The 18,737-nt window shown below is 46.8% G+C and overlaps 1 protein-coding gene across 1 annotated transcript in view; it reads left to right on the top strand.

The window, feature by feature from the left end:
* Positions 1-3,291: 3,291 nt before the first annotated feature.
* Positions 3,292-18,737, top strand: part of SNRNP200 (small nuclear ribonucleoprotein U5 subunit 200) — a 28,975-nt gene continuing 13,529 nt past the window's right edge. The window contains exons 1-21 of the mRNA XM_080814577.1: positions 3,292-3,475; positions 3,987-4,150; positions 4,534-4,705; positions 5,413-5,605; positions 6,088-6,143; positions 8,232-8,330; positions 8,924-9,076; positions 9,184-9,283; positions 9,465-9,601; positions 11,044-11,127; positions 11,220-11,393; positions 11,691-11,828; positions 12,078-12,233; positions 12,452-12,622; positions 14,833-15,026; positions 15,227-15,350; positions 16,438-16,587; positions 16,827-16,937; positions 17,488-17,619; positions 17,790-17,978; positions 18,344-18,541. Coding sequence (XP_080670703.1) covers positions 3,431-3,475; positions 3,987-4,150; positions 4,534-4,705; positions 5,413-5,605; positions 6,088-6,143; positions 8,232-8,330; positions 8,924-9,076; positions 9,184-9,283; positions 9,465-9,601; positions 11,044-11,127; positions 11,220-11,393; positions 11,691-11,828; positions 12,078-12,233; positions 12,452-12,622; positions 14,833-15,026; positions 15,227-15,350; positions 16,438-16,587; positions 16,827-16,937; positions 17,488-17,619; positions 17,790-17,978; positions 18,344-18,541 — 2,940 coding nt within the window. The 5' untranslated portion in view covers positions 3,292-3,430. The remainder of the gene's footprint in view (positions 3,476-3,986; positions 4,151-4,533; positions 4,706-5,412; positions 5,606-6,087; positions 6,144-8,231; positions 8,331-8,923; positions 9,077-9,183; positions 9,284-9,464; positions 9,602-11,043; positions 11,128-11,219; positions 11,394-11,690; positions 11,829-12,077; positions 12,234-12,451; positions 12,623-14,832; positions 15,027-15,226; positions 15,351-16,437; positions 16,588-16,826; positions 16,938-17,487; positions 17,620-17,789; positions 17,979-18,343; positions 18,542-18,737) is intronic.

Below are 18,737 nucleotides of genomic sequence, written 5' to 3'. Positions count from 1 at the left end.
AAAAAAAAAAATAAAGCTGCAAAGAACAAACAACCCCCTCCCTGCCCACCCAGAAATCTGTATGGGTTCCTATGGTCTCCTAGACTAAAGTAAAAACTCTTTACAATGGCATTATGTTTTCAAGAGATTCTAAATTTTATCTATCCAAATTATATTACATTGTTCCATTCCTTACATTTGCCCCTCACTCAACTGAATTGAGTTCCTAACAGTTCCTAGGACATGTCTTTGTCTTCCCACCTTCATCCTTTGCTGCTTCTGTATTGCCTTGAAATCTCCTTGCCTCTATTGAAATCCTAGCCATCCTTTACGACTGTAAACTCTTGCTCATTCTCCTGAATCAAGTGGCTTCTCTGACCTCCCACAACGCCCCCTTGTGGCTATTGTTGCACGGTTGTTTTTTGGAGGGGCCGGGCTGGGGGGGGGTGCGGGGGGGGGTGTTTTTATGAGGAGCTAGTTTCCTGAATACCCTGCAATGGACAGGGGGTCAGGATAGGAAGGAGAAACTTTCTGACAGAGGCGGTGCTGGGGGGCTGTAATTAAGGGGGAGAGGTGAGGAGGTATGGATCACATGGGATTTTTCTTTTTTGGTAACTTTCACTTTTTTAATTTATTTTTTAAAGATTTTATTTATTTATTTGACAGAGTGAGCGAGAGAACTCACAAGCAGGCAGAGCAGCAGGCAGCAAGAGAGGGAAGAGCAGGTTCCCTGTTGAGCAGAGAGCTCCTATGCCAGGCTTGATCTCAGGACCTTGGGATCATGACTTGATAGGAAGGCAGAGACTTAACTGACTGAGCCACCCAGGGGCCCCAGCTTTTTTTTTTTTTTTTTCTTAATTAAAACTTTTTGTAAAGGGTTTATTTATTTGAGAGAGAGAGAGAGAGAGAGAGAGATGGGGGGGTGCAGAGGGAGAGGGAGAGAGAGAATCTTGAGTAGACTCTCTGCTGAGCGTGGAGCTTGACATAGGGATCGATCTCAAAACCCTGAGATCCTGACCTGAGCCAAAACCAAGAGTTGGATGCTTAACTGACTGAGCCACCCAGACACCCCCACTCAGCTTTTTAATTGCAGTTACTGTTACATTTCATTTCTCCAAGACTATAACTTCTCAAAGGTTCTAACTGCATTTTGTTTTTCTCTGAGTCCCTAACAGTGCTCACAAAGTTTAGTGCACATATTTGAGAGGTTACTAAATGAAATGACAGGTCTTAAGGTATAGGAATGCAGGGTCCAGGAGCCTGAGTAACCCTGTGTCCAGGCATGGCACTAGGGAATACTGAATTCTGAATCTCGGCAGAGGCAGCACAATGGGGCACACATAAACTGGAAGAAAATTAAAGCTGAACCCAACCTGGTAAGGAACACCCCCCACCAAGGCCCTGTGCTTGTCAGGGTGCTCTGGGTCCTTCAGCTTCCTGGGGATAATCCTGTTAAAATTAAAAAACAAAACAAAACAAAACACCTTCATCCGAGATATAATTTATGTACCACACAATTCTTTCACTTAAAATGTATGATTCAGGGGCACCTGGGTGGCTAAGTCAGTTAAGCGGCTGCCTTTGGCTCAGGTCATGATCTCAGGGTCCTAAGATCGAGCCCCGTATCAGGCTCTCTGCTCAGCCGGGTCTGCCTCTCCTTCTCCCCCTGCTTGTGGTCTCTTGCTTATACTCTCTCAAATAAATAAAATCTTTTTTAAAAAAGATGTATGATTCAATGATTTTTAATATGCATTGAGTTGTGCACCTGTCCCCATAATCTAAAACATTACCAAGACCCCAGCAAGAAAGCTTGTTCCCATGAGTAGTCACTCCCCACTCCTCCTCTGTTTCACAGATAGGCCCACAGCCCAGGCTTTTCTGTGAACGTGAATACAACTCCTATAGAAACACAGAGCAGAATCCCTGAAATATTTTTCAGATACGTTTGTGTCAGGTGAGTGAGCCACAGGATGGCCACAAAATAAAAGTCAGTCTTGAGGATTTAGATTTAAATAACCTTCAGTGAGCCCCCACCTTGAGTCAGGCAATTAACTCACGGGTGCTTTTAAACACACTACCTCATTTAATCACAACACATACGGGGGAAAATTTTACTGTCTCAATTTTAAGGATGACAAAATGATGCTTACCCCAAGAAACCAGGTGACCTCACAGTCACAAAGCCACTGAGGAGCAGAGCTGCCACAAGGACTTGACTGTCCCTTGGAAGGCCCGGGTAGCAGACAAAAATAGGGTCGGGGCTGCAAACTACAGGGTCTACAGGGGCCAGGTATGGGAAAACAGGAGCAGTGGGAGGAGCATGTGTATCCTCTAAGACAGCAAATTGCTGATTAGCACTGGGCAAGGAGGCCAGGTAGGAATGTGGGTCTCATGTGGCCAGCTTTCTGATTGCTCCATAAATGCTAGAAGTCCAGATTTTTCATGAACTATCCCAATTTTTAAGTAAGGAGTCAACAGCCAAACAAAACACCCCTGCAGGTCAAATTTGGCCCAGAGACTGCTATAGAGGATGTGCATTCCTTTGGCTTACTACATATTTTCCCCTTCATTCCTTTTTCAACAGGCTCTAAGTGAGGTAACTTCAGCTAGTAGATGCCATTCCGCAGGTGAGAACAGGTTGGTTAATTCGGGGTGGGAAGGCAGCGGTGTCTCCTGGCCCGGGGGACTCTGATGCTGAGGAAGAAATTAAGTCACTGTCTTCAGGGAACTGGTCCCGCCAAGAGGGCAGCTAGCTGCCTTGGGCTCTGCGAAGGAATGAGACAAACATTTGGGTGCAAAGGAGGGGCCCGGGCCGGCCCAGAACGAGGGTCTTGTTGAGACGTATGGGTTTTAGGTGGAACGGGTGAGACTTCTCTTTCAATTGTTAGATACAGAATTGAAACCCAAAGGAGGATACCAGTAATTCTCACACACACACTCTTAAATCTCTCGCTGGGTGGGTGCTTTGGGTTCCTCAACTGGAAAAGGAACGGATTGGTACCCCTGGCCAGCATAGATCACGCTGGACGGTGGCCAGTGAGGAAGAAGCAGGTAGAAAAGCTCTTGGGCCAGGAGAGGGGGCTAGGCAGGAGGGCGTTTCGCTATGATGTGAGGGCTCCTGGAAGTAGTACCGCGAAGACAGCCTATCCGCCGTGGGCCTGAAGACGCAAGAAGTGGCCAGAGCCCGAGTCGGGGGTGACCGGATTCGCGGATCCGGGCGCCTCGGCCCCGCCCACCCCACCCGGAAGGCCGCGGGTCAGCTCCGGACGTTCACCGGAGACATGCCCCACCCACACTTCTGGCGCGCGACCCGGAAGCGGAAGGGGCTCGTTTCTTTCCCTCTCCTGTGCGTCCGTCCTGCGTTGTTGCTGCGGAGCGGGAGCGGGCAGCAACGGTTTTGGTAGCGTGCGGTGAGGGGAGCGGACTCTGAGATCCCTGAACAGTCGCGGCCATGGCGGATGTGACCGCCCGTAGCCTGCAGTACGAGTACAAGGCGGTGCGTGTGGGCTCGGGGAAGGACCCAGGCTAGGGAACCCACTGGGGAGCGGGACGCGGAGGTTCTAGTCTGAAGGCCTGCAGGTGAACCACGAAAACGGAGTCGAAATCAGATCCGGGCGAAGGGGTACATGGCGACATGAATAACCCCAGTAGGGACTAGGGCGGGCGGGATAGACTAAGAGCTCTGCTAGGAGTGTTTGTTCCCTGTACCCTCGGCTCCATACCCGCCCCCTTCTGTGTCACCCCCAGCGTGGCAGCACTTTTCCCAGGTGTGGGTTATCGCGGGCAGTGTTAGGAGCCAGGATCGTTCAGTTGATTTGATCGCTCGTTCCTCGTGTGCAGTTGTGTGGCGCTCTTTCATCTTGAGGAAAATTTCTTATTCCGAATGTGCTTATCAGCACTTAGTTGCTGCAGTTCTTACTAACTTTGGTATTATCAAGTCGTATTGCTGTGATACAGGAAGTGGCCCTACTCCTGTCAGTACTTGGATAACATTGTGATCTTTTCAGAACTCGAATCTTGTCCTCCAAGCTGACCGCTCTCTCATTGATCGGACCCGGCGGGATGAACCCACGGGAGAGGTGCTGTCCCTGGTTGGGAAGTTGGAGGGCACCCGGATGGGAGATAAGGCTCAACGGACCAAACCACAGATGCAGGAGGAAAGAAGAGCCAAGTGAGTACCAAGGAGAAAATGATTTGCGGGGGATACAAAATCCCCCTTTTCTTGAGCATTTGAGCAGTGTGTTTTTTTTTTAAGATTTTATTTATTTATTTGGTAGAGAGAGAGATCACAAGTAGGCAGAGAGGCAGGTAGAGAGAGGGGGAAGCAGGCTCTCTGCTGAGCAGAGAGCCCCATGTGGGGCTCCGTCCCAGGACCCTGAGATCATGACCTGAGCCAAAGGCAGAGGCTTAACCCGCTGAGCCGCTTGGGTGCCCCAGATTCATGTTTTTAAATATTACCTGTGTGCCATGAAGCTGAGGAGAGGAGGGTAGGCTTGATTTAGTTTTGTTTTTTGGGGTGTAGGTTGTGCTTGTTAAACATCATGTGTTCTTTAGGCGAAGAAAGCGTGATGAGGACCGACATGACATTAACAAGATGAAGGGTTATACCCTCCTGTCCGAGGGCATCGATGAGATGGTGGGCATCATCTATAAGCCTAAGACTAAAGAGACCCGGGAGACCTATGAGGTGCTGCTCAGCTTCATCCAGGCTGCTCTTGGAGACCAGGTGAGGAAGCCAGCGGGTGAAGCTGCGTTTTTGGAGAGGGAGAGAGTCACGGTAGGGAGGTACCAGGAGAACCTTGTCTGTGGATTTTTCTGCGTGGGCCATAGCAGTTTGTAGAAGTGGCTGATACTTAGTGAGGACTCACTTCATGGGCTTGCTTTCAGTCCTCACATTAGCTCTGCGACTAGGTGCAATTAATACTCATTTTCCATTTTATCATTGAGAGATAAGAGGCAAAGAATAGTTGGGTAATTTTCCCACGTTGCAGAGGTAGTGTTCGGCAGGGCCACCATATGAGCCTGGGTGTTCTATATCTGGAATCCATGCTCTTGATCCTTATACATATGGGATTAGATTAAGGGTCTTTATGAGTTTCAGAGGCTCTGGTGAGGACGAAGAATTACCAAAAGTTTCGTGGGCTGGAGGAACACTGAGCAGTCTCTGTCACCTGGAGAAATGCACCAGACTGTTGTGGAAGCTGGGTCCTACTTCCTGTGACCACCTACCTAATCTTTTTAAAAACAGATGGGTTTTCCTACAGTTGTTGTGTTTTTTAGTTAATAGTAATGAAACTGGTGAGAATCTGGTATTCAGGTTTTAAAGAGGTGTGGCTCTTCATATCCCATTGTTACATAAAGCTGGCCAGTGATGTTCTGTGTCTTGCTCTAATTTTTTTTTTTTTTTTTTTTTTTTTTTTTTTTTGCCACCAGCCACGTGATATCCTTTGTGGGGCAGCTGATGAAGTTCTAGCTGTGCTAAAGAATGAAAAGCTTCGGGACAAGGAAAGAAGAAAGGAGATAGACCTGCTGTTGGGTCAGACAGATGATACCAGATACCATGTGCTAGTGAACTTGGGCAAAAAGATCACAGACTACGGTGGAGACAAGGAAATCCAGAATATGGGTAACTGAGCTTTTTATGTCCATATCATTTTAAGTGGTTGCTTTTGATCTCTAAACTTGATTTTCAAGCCTCAATCATTAAAACCTCTGAATGTGTCCTTGAGTTCCCATAACCTGTTGGGTGTTTGAGAACTTGTGATCTGTGAATCCAAGTCCATAGATTATAACAGCTGTTTCTTAGTCTTAAGACCTTTTGTATAGAACCTAGGGGAAAACGTGGGCAGAGCCTGTGTGGGGGTGGGGGTGGGGTGTGCTCAGGTAGTTCAAGCAGCGTGGGGCTGTGTCCAAGGTTGGTGGGTTAGAGAAGGCCTTAGCCGTGGCAGTATGAATGACTTTCTTATGTCAAGTGTCTTCATCTGTGGGTCCTAAGACCATAGATATGTAGTGAGGCTGGGTAGGTCAGGTAGTTGGGGAGGAATTAGCTCCATAGTACCTCATTTCACTAATTTACTATTGTCTTTTTCTAATCCCTTATTGTTGCAGATGACAACATTGATGAGACATATGGTGTGAATGTTCAGTTTGAGTCTGATGAGGAGGTGAGTGATAAAGCAAACCAACCCATTGTCGGTTATATTGTTAAGGTGAGGGGACTACTTCTGGTGTAAAGAAGCTCCCTAGCTTAAGCCACATAAATTTTTATGGTGTTGTGTGGGTGTCAGCTTTGGGCATAAATGTTACTCTTTTTTTTTTTTTAAGGTTTTATTTATTTATTTGACAGAGACATAGCAGGAAAGGGAGCACAAACAGGGGGACTGGGAGAGGGAGAAGCAGGTTTCCTGCTGATCTGGGAGCCTGATGCGGGGCTTGATCCTAGGACCCTGGGATCGTGATCTGAGCCGAAGGCAGAAGCTTAACAACTGAGCCGCCCAGGCACCCCATAAATGTTATTCTGCTAAAAATTTGCTACGGTTATCTTTAGGGATTTATAAAGCAAATTTATGCTTATAAATGTAAACATAACAATACTTTAAAACCAACCAAGTGGATCAGCAAAAAGAAAGGCAAAAAGTACATTGTATACCTTCATCAAGGGTGTACACCACTGTTTTATTCCATTTCAATCTTACTGTGAGAATTTTCCACTCTCAGTATTGTGTCCTGCTGCCAGTTGTTAAACCATGCACATTGGCCCAGGGGCATGGGCCTGTTACGGTCATGGTTGTCTAAGTAACAGTTGTAGCAGCCGATAAAATTTATCAGCTCATCAGAATTCTTGAATATAAGTAAATAGGTACAAGTGGGACACTTGAAAAAATTTTCAGAGTTGCTTTATGGTTCTCAGTGGGCAGGTTTGGCTCAGGTAAGGTGCTGGCCTCAAAATCTCGTATACTAAGTAAGACCAGAAGCAGGGGTAGCACAAGAGAGTCAGAGGAAAGAGCCCCCAGCTGGGAGCCATGAGATCTGAAGTTTGGCCCTGTATCTCAGGCAGGTCATTTTGCTTGTTCCTCCTCCATCTGCTAAATAAGATGCCTGAAGTGGATGACTGCTAAGCTGCTTCCTGCAGTGTAGTTAATAGGATTATTTTTTAAAGATGTATTTATTTTTTTAGAAAGAGTGAGAGAGCATGAATGGGAGGGCAGAGGGAGAGGGAGAGATAGTGTCAAACAGACTCCATGCTGAGTGCAGAGCCCGACCTGGGGCTTGATCCCAGCACCCTCAAGATCATGACTGGAGCTGAAATCAAGAGTTGGTTTGCTCACCGACTGCACTACCCAGGTGCCATGATAGGATTTTTTTTTTTTTTTTGAGTTTCTTTTTACATAATCTCTGCCCCCAGCGTGGGGCTCGAATTCATAACCCTGAGATCAAGAGTTGCATGTGCTCCAGGTTTGTTGCTATTTAGAATCATAAAATCCAGTTAACTAGGGATGTCTGACTGGTGCAGTCAGTAGAGCTTGTGACTCTGGATATTAGGGTTTTAAGTTTGAGCCCCACATTGGGTGCAGATTACTTAAAACCTAAAAAAAAGTGGCAACAAACTATAGGGGAGTGCTTCACTTGTAGCATTCATTCATTTATCAGATGTTTTCTAATTAAGTACCTCTTTGTAACCCAATCTTGTGCTAAGTACTGAGTACTTACAGTGTGAGATAGTGTGTAACCCGATCCTGTGCTAAGTACTGAGAACTTAAAGTGTGAGAGAGTGTGTAACCTGATCCTCTGCTAAGTACTGAGTACTTACAGTTTGAGAGAGTGTGAGTAAAGACAGTGGAGAGCGAGCTAAGTGGTCTCCACATCTCTGGATCACTATGTGTTTTCCCAAGCATAGTTGCTTTATCGTTCTTCCCTCTTGTTAGTTGATAGCTCTTTTTTTCATTTATTGATTGTGCGTATACGAGAAAGACTGTGATCCAGTTGGTTGCCACTGTGGCAGCCTAAGGGGAGAGGCAGAAGAGAGAGTAGAACCATCTCATGAACCCGTGCCAAGTGGACTTAGGGTAATGAGATCGTTCAGTTATGTGTACTCTGGAATAAGGCTGACCCTGGCTCCGAGAAGCTATTGGTTTCCCCCCAGAGCCATTGTTCCAGCCATGGAGCTAATTTTAAGGGACTCAAGGGAGAGGGTCTATGGTGATGTTAGGGTCACCTCCAAATCATGAATTGGTGTTGGGCTATTTTTGTAGGAAGGTGATGAAGATGTGTACGGAGAGGTTCGAGAAGAGGCGTCTGATGATGACATGGAAGGGGACGAGGCTGTGGTGCGTTGCACACTTTCGGCTAACGTAAGTACGGCTCTTTCTTGCCCTTTCCTGCAAGGCTAGGCGATTTCTGGGTGTAGTGTTTGTTTCTCCTACTTAGGTCCTGTTATATATTAACTTACCAAGGTAGCCTTTTATAGGAGCCATATTAAACTTTTTTTTTTTTAATTTTTACTTATTTATTTGACAGATACAGCGAGAGAGGGAACACAAGCAGGGGGAGTGGGGGAAGGAGAAGCAGGCTTCCTGCCAAGCAGGGAGCCTGATACGGGGCTTTGATCCCAGGATACTGGGATCATGACTTGAGCTAAAGGCAGATACTCAGTGACTGAGCCACCCAGGTGCCCCCACAATAAACTTTGCAGTGTCTTGATTTTATTAAGATTTCAGTCACTCATTCTTCCCAAAGACATGTGTTGATGAAATGTTAGTTTGGTATGCTTCTGAACTCGATACAACAGGGTTTTGTTTTTTTTTTTTTTCCTGTTTTTAATTCTGGGAAGTCCTCAAAGGCTGGTAGGCTGTGGGTGGCAAGGAGAATTTTGTTGCAGGGTTATGGGAAAGCAGTTGGGCAGACAGAGACATGGTGTGAGCTAACGACCCGGTTACTTCCGTAGCTTGTTGCCTCGGGGGAACTGATGAGTTCCAAGAAGAAGGATTTGCACCCTCGGGATATTGATGCATTTTGGCTACAGCGGCAGCTCAGTCGCTTCTATGATGATGCCATTGTGTCACAGAAGAAGGCAGATGAAGTGTTGGAAATCTTGAAGGTATGGCCAAGATGTTGTTTTGTGCTCATGTATGTGTTTCAGCAGATGGCACAGTGGATGAGGCAGATGGCTGCACTTTTACTAGTGATGTTACCTTCTCTCTGCAGACGGCCAGTGATGATCGGGAGTGTGAGAACCAGCTGGTTCTGCTCCTTGGTTTCAACACGTTTGATTTTATTAAAGTGTTGCGACAGCACAGGATGATGAGTGAGTATACAGTGGTCCTTTCTGGAGCACGTATGTGATGTGTTTGTCTGTGTGTGTGTGTGTGTGTGTGTGTGTGAAGGAGATGCTTAACTTTCATAGCTTCGGCGCCTGTTTCAGTTAGCTTGCTTTCTGCCGCAGCCCCTCCTGCTCACCTTCCCTTTCTTCCTTTTGCTGTTGGCAGTTTTATACTGCACCTTACTGGCCAGTGCACAGAGTGAAGCCGAAAAGGAAAGGATCATGGGAAAGATGGAAGCCGATCCAGAGCTCTCCAAGTTCCTCTACCAGCTCCACGAGACTGAAAAGGAGGATCTGATTCGGGTAAGACCTGGGTTGGTTTATCTGTCTGATTCCCTAGATAGAGTGTTTGCTTTGGAAAAGAGACATCAGTTAGAAGATTGTAGCTTAGGATCGCCTGGATGGCTCAGTTGGTTGAGTGTCTGACTCTTGATTTCTTCTCAGGCCATGCTCCTCAGGGCCTTGAGCTCCAGACCCATGTCGGACTCTAAGCTGAGTGTGGCGCCTGCTTGGGATTTTCCCTCCTTCTGCCCCTCCCACTCATGCATGCTCTCTCTCTGAGAAAAATTGTGGTGTAAAGCTGAATTCCTATTACAACGCGATGTTGAGGGATGCCAGGGTGGCTCAGTCATTAAGTGTCTGCCTTTGGCTCAGGTCATGATCCCAGGGTCCTGGGGTGGAACTCCACTCAATGGGAGTCGGCTTTTCCTTCTGCCTTCTCCCCACCCTGCTTGCGCGCGCGCTCTCTCTCTCTCTCTCTCGTTCTATGTGCACTCTCTCTCTCAAATAAAATCTTAAAAAGTTGGGGGGGTGTTGAAGAAGTAAAGTATTTCTCTGAATTCTTTGAGGTTTGTCACTGGTAGAAATTAGAATTAACACACTCACATTGGTGTGGTCAAGAGTCAGCCGGCCGCCTGCTGTCTTCACCAGCACCATGGGCCCTTCACGGTTTACACAATAAATCATGGTATCTACTGAAAATGCAGGGATAGAACACGTATGTTGGCTGAACACAGAACCCAAACTTCTACCCTTAGGGTTAGCCCCCGCCCCCCCCCTTTTTTTTTTAAGATTTTATTTATTTATTTGACAGATGGAGATCACAAGTAGGCAGAGAAGCAGGCAGAGAGAGGAGGGGAAGCAGGCTACCCACCGAGCAGAGAGTCCGATGCGGGGCTCGATACCAGGACCCTGGGATCATGACCCGAGCCAAAGGCAGAGGCTTTAACCCACTGAGCCACCCACGTGCCCCAAGTGTTAGCCCTTGATGCTGAATTATTGAACATCTACTTTTAAAATCCTTGCAGTATGCATTGTCCTTTTATATATATATATTTTTTAGAGGAAAAATTTTTTTTTTAAAAGATTTTACTTTTTCATTTGAGAGAGAGGAGAGTGTGCACACCCATGAGTGGAGGGACGGGCAGATGGAGAGAGACAACAGACTCCCCACTGAGTAGGGATCTTGATATGGGGCTTGATCCCAGGACCCTTAGATTATGACCCAAGCTGAAATCAGATGCCTAACCGACTGAGCCACCAAGGCCCACCTGCATTAAAGCTGTTCACTTGCTTTCATCATTCTGGTTGTTCCCGTGGCAAGTGTCTGAATGTAAAGGACTGTCTTTTTGTCTTGGGACTTACTGGTCAGCACCTGTGAGTCAGGCTTAGCTAAGCAGGGACTGAAAGGGACCAGAACCTACAGTGGTGATGAATTGTTGTTCTTTTGCCTTTCCCCATTGCAGGAGGAAAGGTCCCGAAGAGAGCGAGTGCGTCAGTCCCGGATGGACACAGACTTGGAAACCATGGACCTGGACCAGGGTGGAGAGGTAAGTCTCAGGGTCATTTCCAAGGTGCTTCTGGATGGGAAATGCATTTGTTCACCTTGCTTATTTTGCATTTTTGTTTTTTATACTCCCAGGCGCTGGCTCCACGGCAGGTTCTGGACTTGGAGGACCTGGTTTTTACCCAGGGGAGCCACTTCATGGCCAATAAACGTTGTCAGCTTCCTGATGGGTCCTTCCGTCGTCAGCGCAAGGGCTATGAAGAGGTGCATGTGCCTGCTCTGAAGCCCAAGCCCTTTGGTTCGGAAGAAGTGAGCGAATTGCTCTTCTCTGTTTCTTCAGTTTTCACCTTCCTTCCAGCTTAGATTTTTAATTTTAGCCCATTGGCCAAAATGTGGCCTTGTCTCATCAAAGGTTTATCTGTGATGTGGAAGCTGCTTCAGGGGTCCGCGTGTTTTGATCTCGAGCCTGGGGGACAGTAGTGAATCTCCCGTCAGCAGAGAGTGACGTGGGGGGCTGTGCTGGGAGATGCGGTCCTGGCCATCCCACCGAAACGGCCTGCGCCAGGGTGCTGCTAGCAGGACGTGAATGGCGTTTCTTTCTTCTAGCAACTGCTTCCTGTGGAGAAGCTCCCCAAGTATGCCCAGGCTGGATTCGAGGGCTTCAAAACCCTGAATCGGATCCAGAGTAAACTCTACCGTGCTGCGCTGGAGACAGACGAGAACCTACTGCTGTGCGCGCCTACCGTAAGCATCGCCCTGACCGCTCTGCTCTGGCGGGAAGTGATGTCTGTTTTCTGTGGCGAGATCGTTTGTCTTCACCCATGTCCGTCCATAGCGCCTCCCCCGCCACCCCGACGACTTTCTTCTCTGACAGAAGAGATGTTAAACGGTCAGATAAAATTCCCAGGACGTGCTTCTGTGTCTGTTTTGGTGATAAGCCTGGGGAAGTGAGGGCAGGGGAGCAGACCTTCTCATCCTTGACTTCCACCTTAGGGTGCGGGTAAAACCAACGTGGCCCTGATGTGTATGCTCCGAGAGATAGGGAAGCACATTAACATGGACGGCACTATCAACGTGGATGACTTCAAGATCATCTACATCGCTCCCATGCGGTCTCTGGTGCAGGAGATGGTGGGCAGTTTCGGAAAGGTAAGTCGATGGAGAGGTATTGGGGATGGGTCTGGGGCATCACTGCTTCGTTTGCTGAATGTGAACTTGATTTGTTTCAGATATACGTGTTTGTAGTCTAATTCATTTGATATCTCCCTGTTGGGTTGATACTTCCTTCCAGTACCTTCCTCTCAGACTTCCCAAAGTGTAATGGCAAGGCCCCTTTTTTTTGCCTGACGTGCCTCTCCTCCACCTAGCGCCTGGCCACCTATGGCATCACTGTTGCAGAACTGACTGGTGACCACCAGCTGTGCAAGGAGGAGATCAGCGCCACTCAGATCATCGTCTGCACCCCCGAGAAGTGGGACATCATTACCCGCAAGGGTGGGGAGCGCACCTACACCCAGCTCGTGCGGCTCATCATTCTGGTGAGCAGGGAGTACTTGGGGATGTAGAGACCAGGCCTGGTCAAGGAGGGTTTGCTGGGATTTTTTTTTTTTTTTTTTAAAGATCTAGTTACTCATTTGAGAGAGCAAACAAGTGAGCAGGGAAGGGTGAGGGTGGGGGAGAGAGAATCTCAAGCAGACACCCCCACAGAACGCAGGGCCCACCGTGGGTCTGGATCTCATGACCTGAGCTCATGACCTGAGCCAAAATCAAGAGGGGGATCCTTAACCAACTGAGCTGGGTTTTAATGCTGACCATTTCTTCCGTGCTTTCTTCCAGTCACTAGCCTGTATGGTGACAGCTGTGTCAGCATTGCTGTTACCATTAAATGAGAATTTGTACCTAATTGAAGCTTTTCCGAGGACGTGCATGGTATTTGCCATGTTGTTCCTCATGTCTTTATGTCTGGAGTATTTTGAAATAAATGTCAACAGACATAACTGATTGTGTCTTTCCAGGATATTAAAGACTTTATAAATGGATAATCCATTCTCAGGGAATGAGGAAGGAGTCAGGAGATTGTGTTCCATATACACAGAAGCATGCAGGCAAAAATGACTTTGAGTCTGAGTGTAGTTTCCGTAAGTTGTCCGGGAGAGCAGGAAGGAGGTCCTGCGTGTTGATTTTCAGTATCCTAGAGCAGGGGTTGGCCGGCTGTGGCTACTGGTTTTGGAATATAGCCGTACCCATTTATTTACATAGGGTTTACAGCTGCTTTTCTGTTGCAGTGACAGAGTTAAGTATAATGGACTCTTGAGCAACACAAGCTTGAGCTGTATGAGTCCACTTGTATATTAATTTTTTAAAGGTAAATACAGTATAGTATTGTAAATGTGTTTTTCCTTTATTTATTTTATTTTTTTAAAGATTTTATTTATTTATTTGACAGGCAGAGATTACAAGTAGGCAGAGAGGCAGGCAGAGAGAGAGAGGAGGAAGCAGGCTCCCTGCTGAGCAGAGTGCCCGACGCTGGTCCCGATCCCAGGACCCTGGGATCATGACCCGAGCCGAAGGCAGAGGCTTTAACGCACTGAGCCACCCAGGCGCCCCTTTCCTTTATATTTTTAAGAACTTTTTTTAGCATACTTTGTTGTAAGAATATAGTATCTAACACATGTGAAGTACATGTTAGCCGACTGTGTATGTTATTGTAAGACTTCTGGTAAAGGGTAGGCTATTTGTAGTTCAGTTTTGGGGGTGAATCAAAGTTATGAGTAGATTCTCAGCTTTGTGGGGCACCCTAACCTTACCCTGCAGTGTACAAGGCTCGGTTCTATTTGTAGCAGAGATTGTAAGGCCCACAAGCGTAAAATATTGATTGCCAGCCCCTGCTTTTGAGTCTTGCTAGTTCAAAGTCTTTGTTTTTTTATTTTGATATTTGATAGAGAGAGGGAGATCACAAGTAGGCAGAGAGGCGGGCAAAGAGAGAGGGGGAAGCAGGCTCCCTGCTGAGCAGAGAGCCTGATGTGGGGCTCAATCCCAGGACCCTGAGATCATGACCTGAGCTGAAGGCAGAGGCTTAACCTACTGAGCCACCCAGGCACCCCAGTTCAAAGTCTTGTTACAGGTCCAGAGTACCTGGCCCCATTCCACGCCTACTAAAATATAATCTTTTTTTTTTTTTAAGATATTTATTTATTTATTGAGAGAGAGCGTGACCCAGGAGAGCTAGAGGGAGAGGGAGGGAGAGAATCTCAGTGGAGAGCCCCTAGGGCTCGATCTACTTTTTAGTGAGATGCCCTGCTGCATGCTGAAATTCAAACAGCACTGCATTAGGCTATGTGAGCTCATTCTTTGATTCATGATGCCTTTTGCAAGTACAGAGTAGTAAGGATGACTGCGCAGAGGTGAAGCCTTGTGTGATAGAAATACGGTCCGCTCACAAGCTTCATTTTAGTAAAGAAATTTTATCTTTGAAGTTAATGAGCTCATTGACCTAAAGCATTAGATTTTCTTGCCTTAAAGCATATGTTTCACTAAATTAGCAACACAGCCCCGTGGTCACAGCGTGCTATTTCCTGGGATATTTCCTAGTGAAAGTTGTCTCACCCTTTGGGTTTCTCTTGCTGGGATCCTTTTTCTTCCTTATTTGGCGTATCGGGTACATACTACAAGACAGGACTCTTCTCTGGAAAGAGGGCTCCATTTTTCTAGTCCTAGAGGTAATTTGTGGCCCCCTCATCCGTCTTAGGATGAGATCCATCTTCTCCACGATGACAGAGGTCCTGTCTTAGAAGCTTTGGTGGCCAGGGCCATTCGAAACATTGAGATGACCCAGGAGGATGTCCGACTCATCGGTCTTAGTGCCACCCTCCCCAACTATGAAGATGTGGCTACCTTCCTGCGTGTCGATCCTGCCAAAGGCCTCTTCTATTTTGACAACAGGTATGAGAAAAAGTTTAACCAGGGTGACCTTCCTGCTGCCCTTCCCCTTTTTCAAGGAGCTTTGTTGAATTGGGTGTTAGAAGGTCTTTGGGTTTTAGCATGGTGTGAATCCAGAAAGGAGTTCCTGGGCAGTGAAAATGATTTTGTTTCCCCAGTTTTCTATGCCAGAAGCCTCATTTGTCTAACTGTTGAACTTCTAGCTTCCGCCCTGTGCCTCTGGAACAGACTTATGTGGGTATCACAGAGAAAAAAGCTATCAAGCGTTTCCAGATCATGAATGAAATAGTCTATGAGAAAATCATGGAACATGCTGGAAAAAATCAGGTCTGTCTGTGGTTTCCTGTTGAACTCCATTCTTTTGAATTTTTGACTTATAGTCAGGCAAGATTGACAAAAATAGAAGACACAACAAAGATCACCAATATTAGGAATAAAATGGGATATTACCTTAGAATTTGTAGCCAGTGAAAGGATAATAAAGGAATACATGAAGAATTTTACATGTAAATTTTGACAACCTAGAAGAAATGGGCCAATTCCTCAAAAAATACCAACTATCAAAATTGAGCCTAGATGAAATAGATAACCTGAACAGTCTTGTAACCATTATAAAAAATTGAATTTGTAATTTAAAGACTCCCCAAAAGAAATCCCCAGGTGTGGATAATCTGTCTGTCTCTCTACATTATCAGGGATCCTGCCACAATAGATTTGGGTGGCTGACACTAAAAATGTAACACAGTAAAAACAAAGGTGAAAATTAAAAACTAATGAAAGAGAGCATTTTACTGGAAAAGATGTTATAACTTTTTAATTGAGCACAGTTTAGTCAAGTTCACCAAGACACAAACTAAGGAAAAGCTACAGGTCATGTATAGATTTTTGTTTCATAAAAAGCATATAAATTTAAATGAAGAGACGTATCTTTTCTAATGCCAAATACTTGACTGATATTCCTACCAAATGGTACTAGTCTCATCCTGAGACTAAGTTCCTCGGCCCTTTTTTAGAGGCTATCACCCATCATTTAATACAGCATTTCAGCTGTTACTTCGCAGACACATTCCTCAGGTGGCTTACAGTCCCGCCAGGTACCTGAACACAAAATTCATGATTGAGATTCCTGAATTTCGCTTACTATGTTTAAACGCGGTTTCAAAGGTAGAGTGCATAAGAGTTAGCTTAGTTTCCCAGCTACAGGGCTCTGCCACGCTCCTTTGTAGTTTGATTCACATAGGGTCTTGCCGGCGTCTGAATCAGTATACGTTCCTGCCATTGCTCCTTTTCTAGACCTCAGTTTCTCACCTCAAAATGGTGTAGCCTCTGCTTCCTGCTGCTGGTGCCTCAGGGTCGTAGGAGTGACTGTGGTAGCTATGTCTCTTGACCGTGGCAAACAGTGGTTTTTCCGTAGGTGCTGGTGTTTGTCCACTCCCGGAAGGAGACTGGGAAGACGGCCAGGGCCATCCGGGACATGTGCCTAGAGAAGGACACTCTGGGTCTGTTTCTGAGAGAGGGCTCAGCCTCCACAGAAGTCCTTCGGACAGAAGCTGAGCAGTGCAAGGTGAGGAGAGACAGGCCCAGTTCTCTGTTTCCTGCCTGGTAACTGGCTCGATCCAAGGCTGTCCAGACAGTCCTTGACTGCACTGTGGGGCTGTTTCAGACAGGTTAAGATCATTTGGCTGGGTCTGGTTTTGTGGACTAGGTTAAGGGGCAGGGTCTCCTGTGAAGAGATCTGCTCAGTCTCTGTAGAGTTCCCTCAGCGAGGCTCACCTCCTCACCTGTTCTTTTTCTGTCCCACAGAACCTGGAGCTGAAGGATCTTCTGCCATACGGCTTTGCTATTCATCATGCGGGCATGACCAGAGTTGACCGGACACTTGTAGAGGATCTTTTCGCTGATAAACACATTCAGGTGAGGGTGGGCAAAGTGTAGGCTTCAGAAGACCTGAAAGTCAAATGCCAGACGTTTATGCCCGGTGCCTTGTTTCTGGCTCAGGTAAGCCAGGTCAGGGGTCATGGTAGTACAGTAGACAGAGTGTTGTGCCGCCCCTCCCAGCTCTTTACATACTGCGTGAAGGAAGATGAGTGATTTAGGAAAGTGTCTGAGAAGCTTGACAGAGGAAGCATGTTCTGCGACTCCAGATACCACCAAGCGGGACCTCATGAAGTTAGGACCTTGTTCTCTCTCAGGATAGGGTGTATTACTGATTGTCTAGTAATTTTAAGTTGGTTAACATTGGCCTACACTTTCGCCTATTAAATACCTTTAGAACCGTGAAATGTTACTGGGTTGAATAGAACCTAAGGACTCCTTCCGTCTTTGTTCCAGTGTTATGTTGATAAGTGTGGGGCCTACCTCAGTTGCGCTAGAAGCTCTGAGGCCAGTTTCCTAGAGGTCTTGGGGATACTCACCCTCTGGTGGTAACATCTGTTTTCCTTATTACCTTGCCTTGCTTCTGTAGGTCTTAGTTTCCACAGCAACGCTGGCTTGGGGTGTGAATCTCCCCGCACATACAGTCATCATCAAAGGCACCCAGGTGTACAGTCCAGAGAAGGGGCGCTGGACAGAACTAGGAGCACTGGACATTCTTCAGGTATAGAGCCTTTGAGGTTATTTTCAATTGGAAAAAGTTTACCGTGTATAAAATGCAAGGAGGCCAAAAAGGCGGCAGATGGAGGAAGGTGGGCTTCTGTAAGGTAGAAGCCTGGGAACAGATCCATAAGCTCTGTGGTCACAGCCTTCTCGGTTTGGTTTCTGACCTAGATGCTGGGACGTGCTGGAAGACCTCAGTATGACACCAAGGGCGAAGGCATACTCATCACATCCCATGGGGAGCTACAGTACTACCTGTCCCTCCTCAATCAGCAGCTTCCTATTGAGAGCCAGATGGTTTCAAAGTTGCCTGACATGCTTAATGCCGAAATCGTGCTGGGGAACGTCCAGAATGCCAAGGTAGGGAAGGGCTCTGCTTTTGGTGCTTCTTGCTTTCTCAGGAGAAATCAGGGTACCAAGGGTGGGATGGTCTCCGTTGTGACACTTTGGGCCACCAGCGCCCAGGGTCCTCCAGCCTGGGCCCCACGTCTTTGATGGAAGCAGTCTTTCAGAAGCTTGTCAAGTCTGTGGCGGGCGGTTCCCCTTGTTACCCAGATCTCAGAAAGCATTCTCTGTCTCTTTAGTAATGGGATGTTAAAAACTTTCAGAAGATGACATAATACACATTTTTATAGTTGGGAATTAATTTGCAAGTGATCTGCGGGAACATTTCATTTGGACATCAGTTCTCCACGCTAAGACCCACGAGCTATCTCTCCTTTTAGGATGCAGTGAACTGGCTGGGCTATGCCTACTTGTATATCCGAATGCTCCGATCCCCAACCCTCTATGGCATCTCTCATGATGACCTCAAGGGGGATCCCTTGCTGGACCAGCGCCGACTGGATCTGGTTCATACTGCTGCCTTGATGCTGGATAAGAACAATCTTGTCAAGTATGACAAGAAGACAGGCAACTTCCAGGTGAGTGCGCTGAGGGATGGAGGCAAAAGTCTCAGTAAAAGCACTAGCCCCAGGGGACAGTTTTTCACATTGCATTCTTGATTTGGATGCTGCCTAATTGCCCATTGTTTGGGACAGTAGAAAAACGGTGGGATTGGACCGTGACTTTTGAATCTGGGAACTTCCAAAATGGTATATGAGAATCTGCTGGTGCCTC

Source organism: Martes martes, assembly GCF_963455335.1.
Source record: "Martes martes genome assembly, chromosome: 9".
In the NCBI taxonomy this organism is placed as follows: Eukaryota; Metazoa; Chordata; class Mammalia; order Carnivora; family Mustelidae; genus Martes; species Martes martes.
The sequence above is the reverse complement of the archived record's forward strand: the minus strand, read 5'-3'. Positions and strand labels throughout refer to the sequence as shown.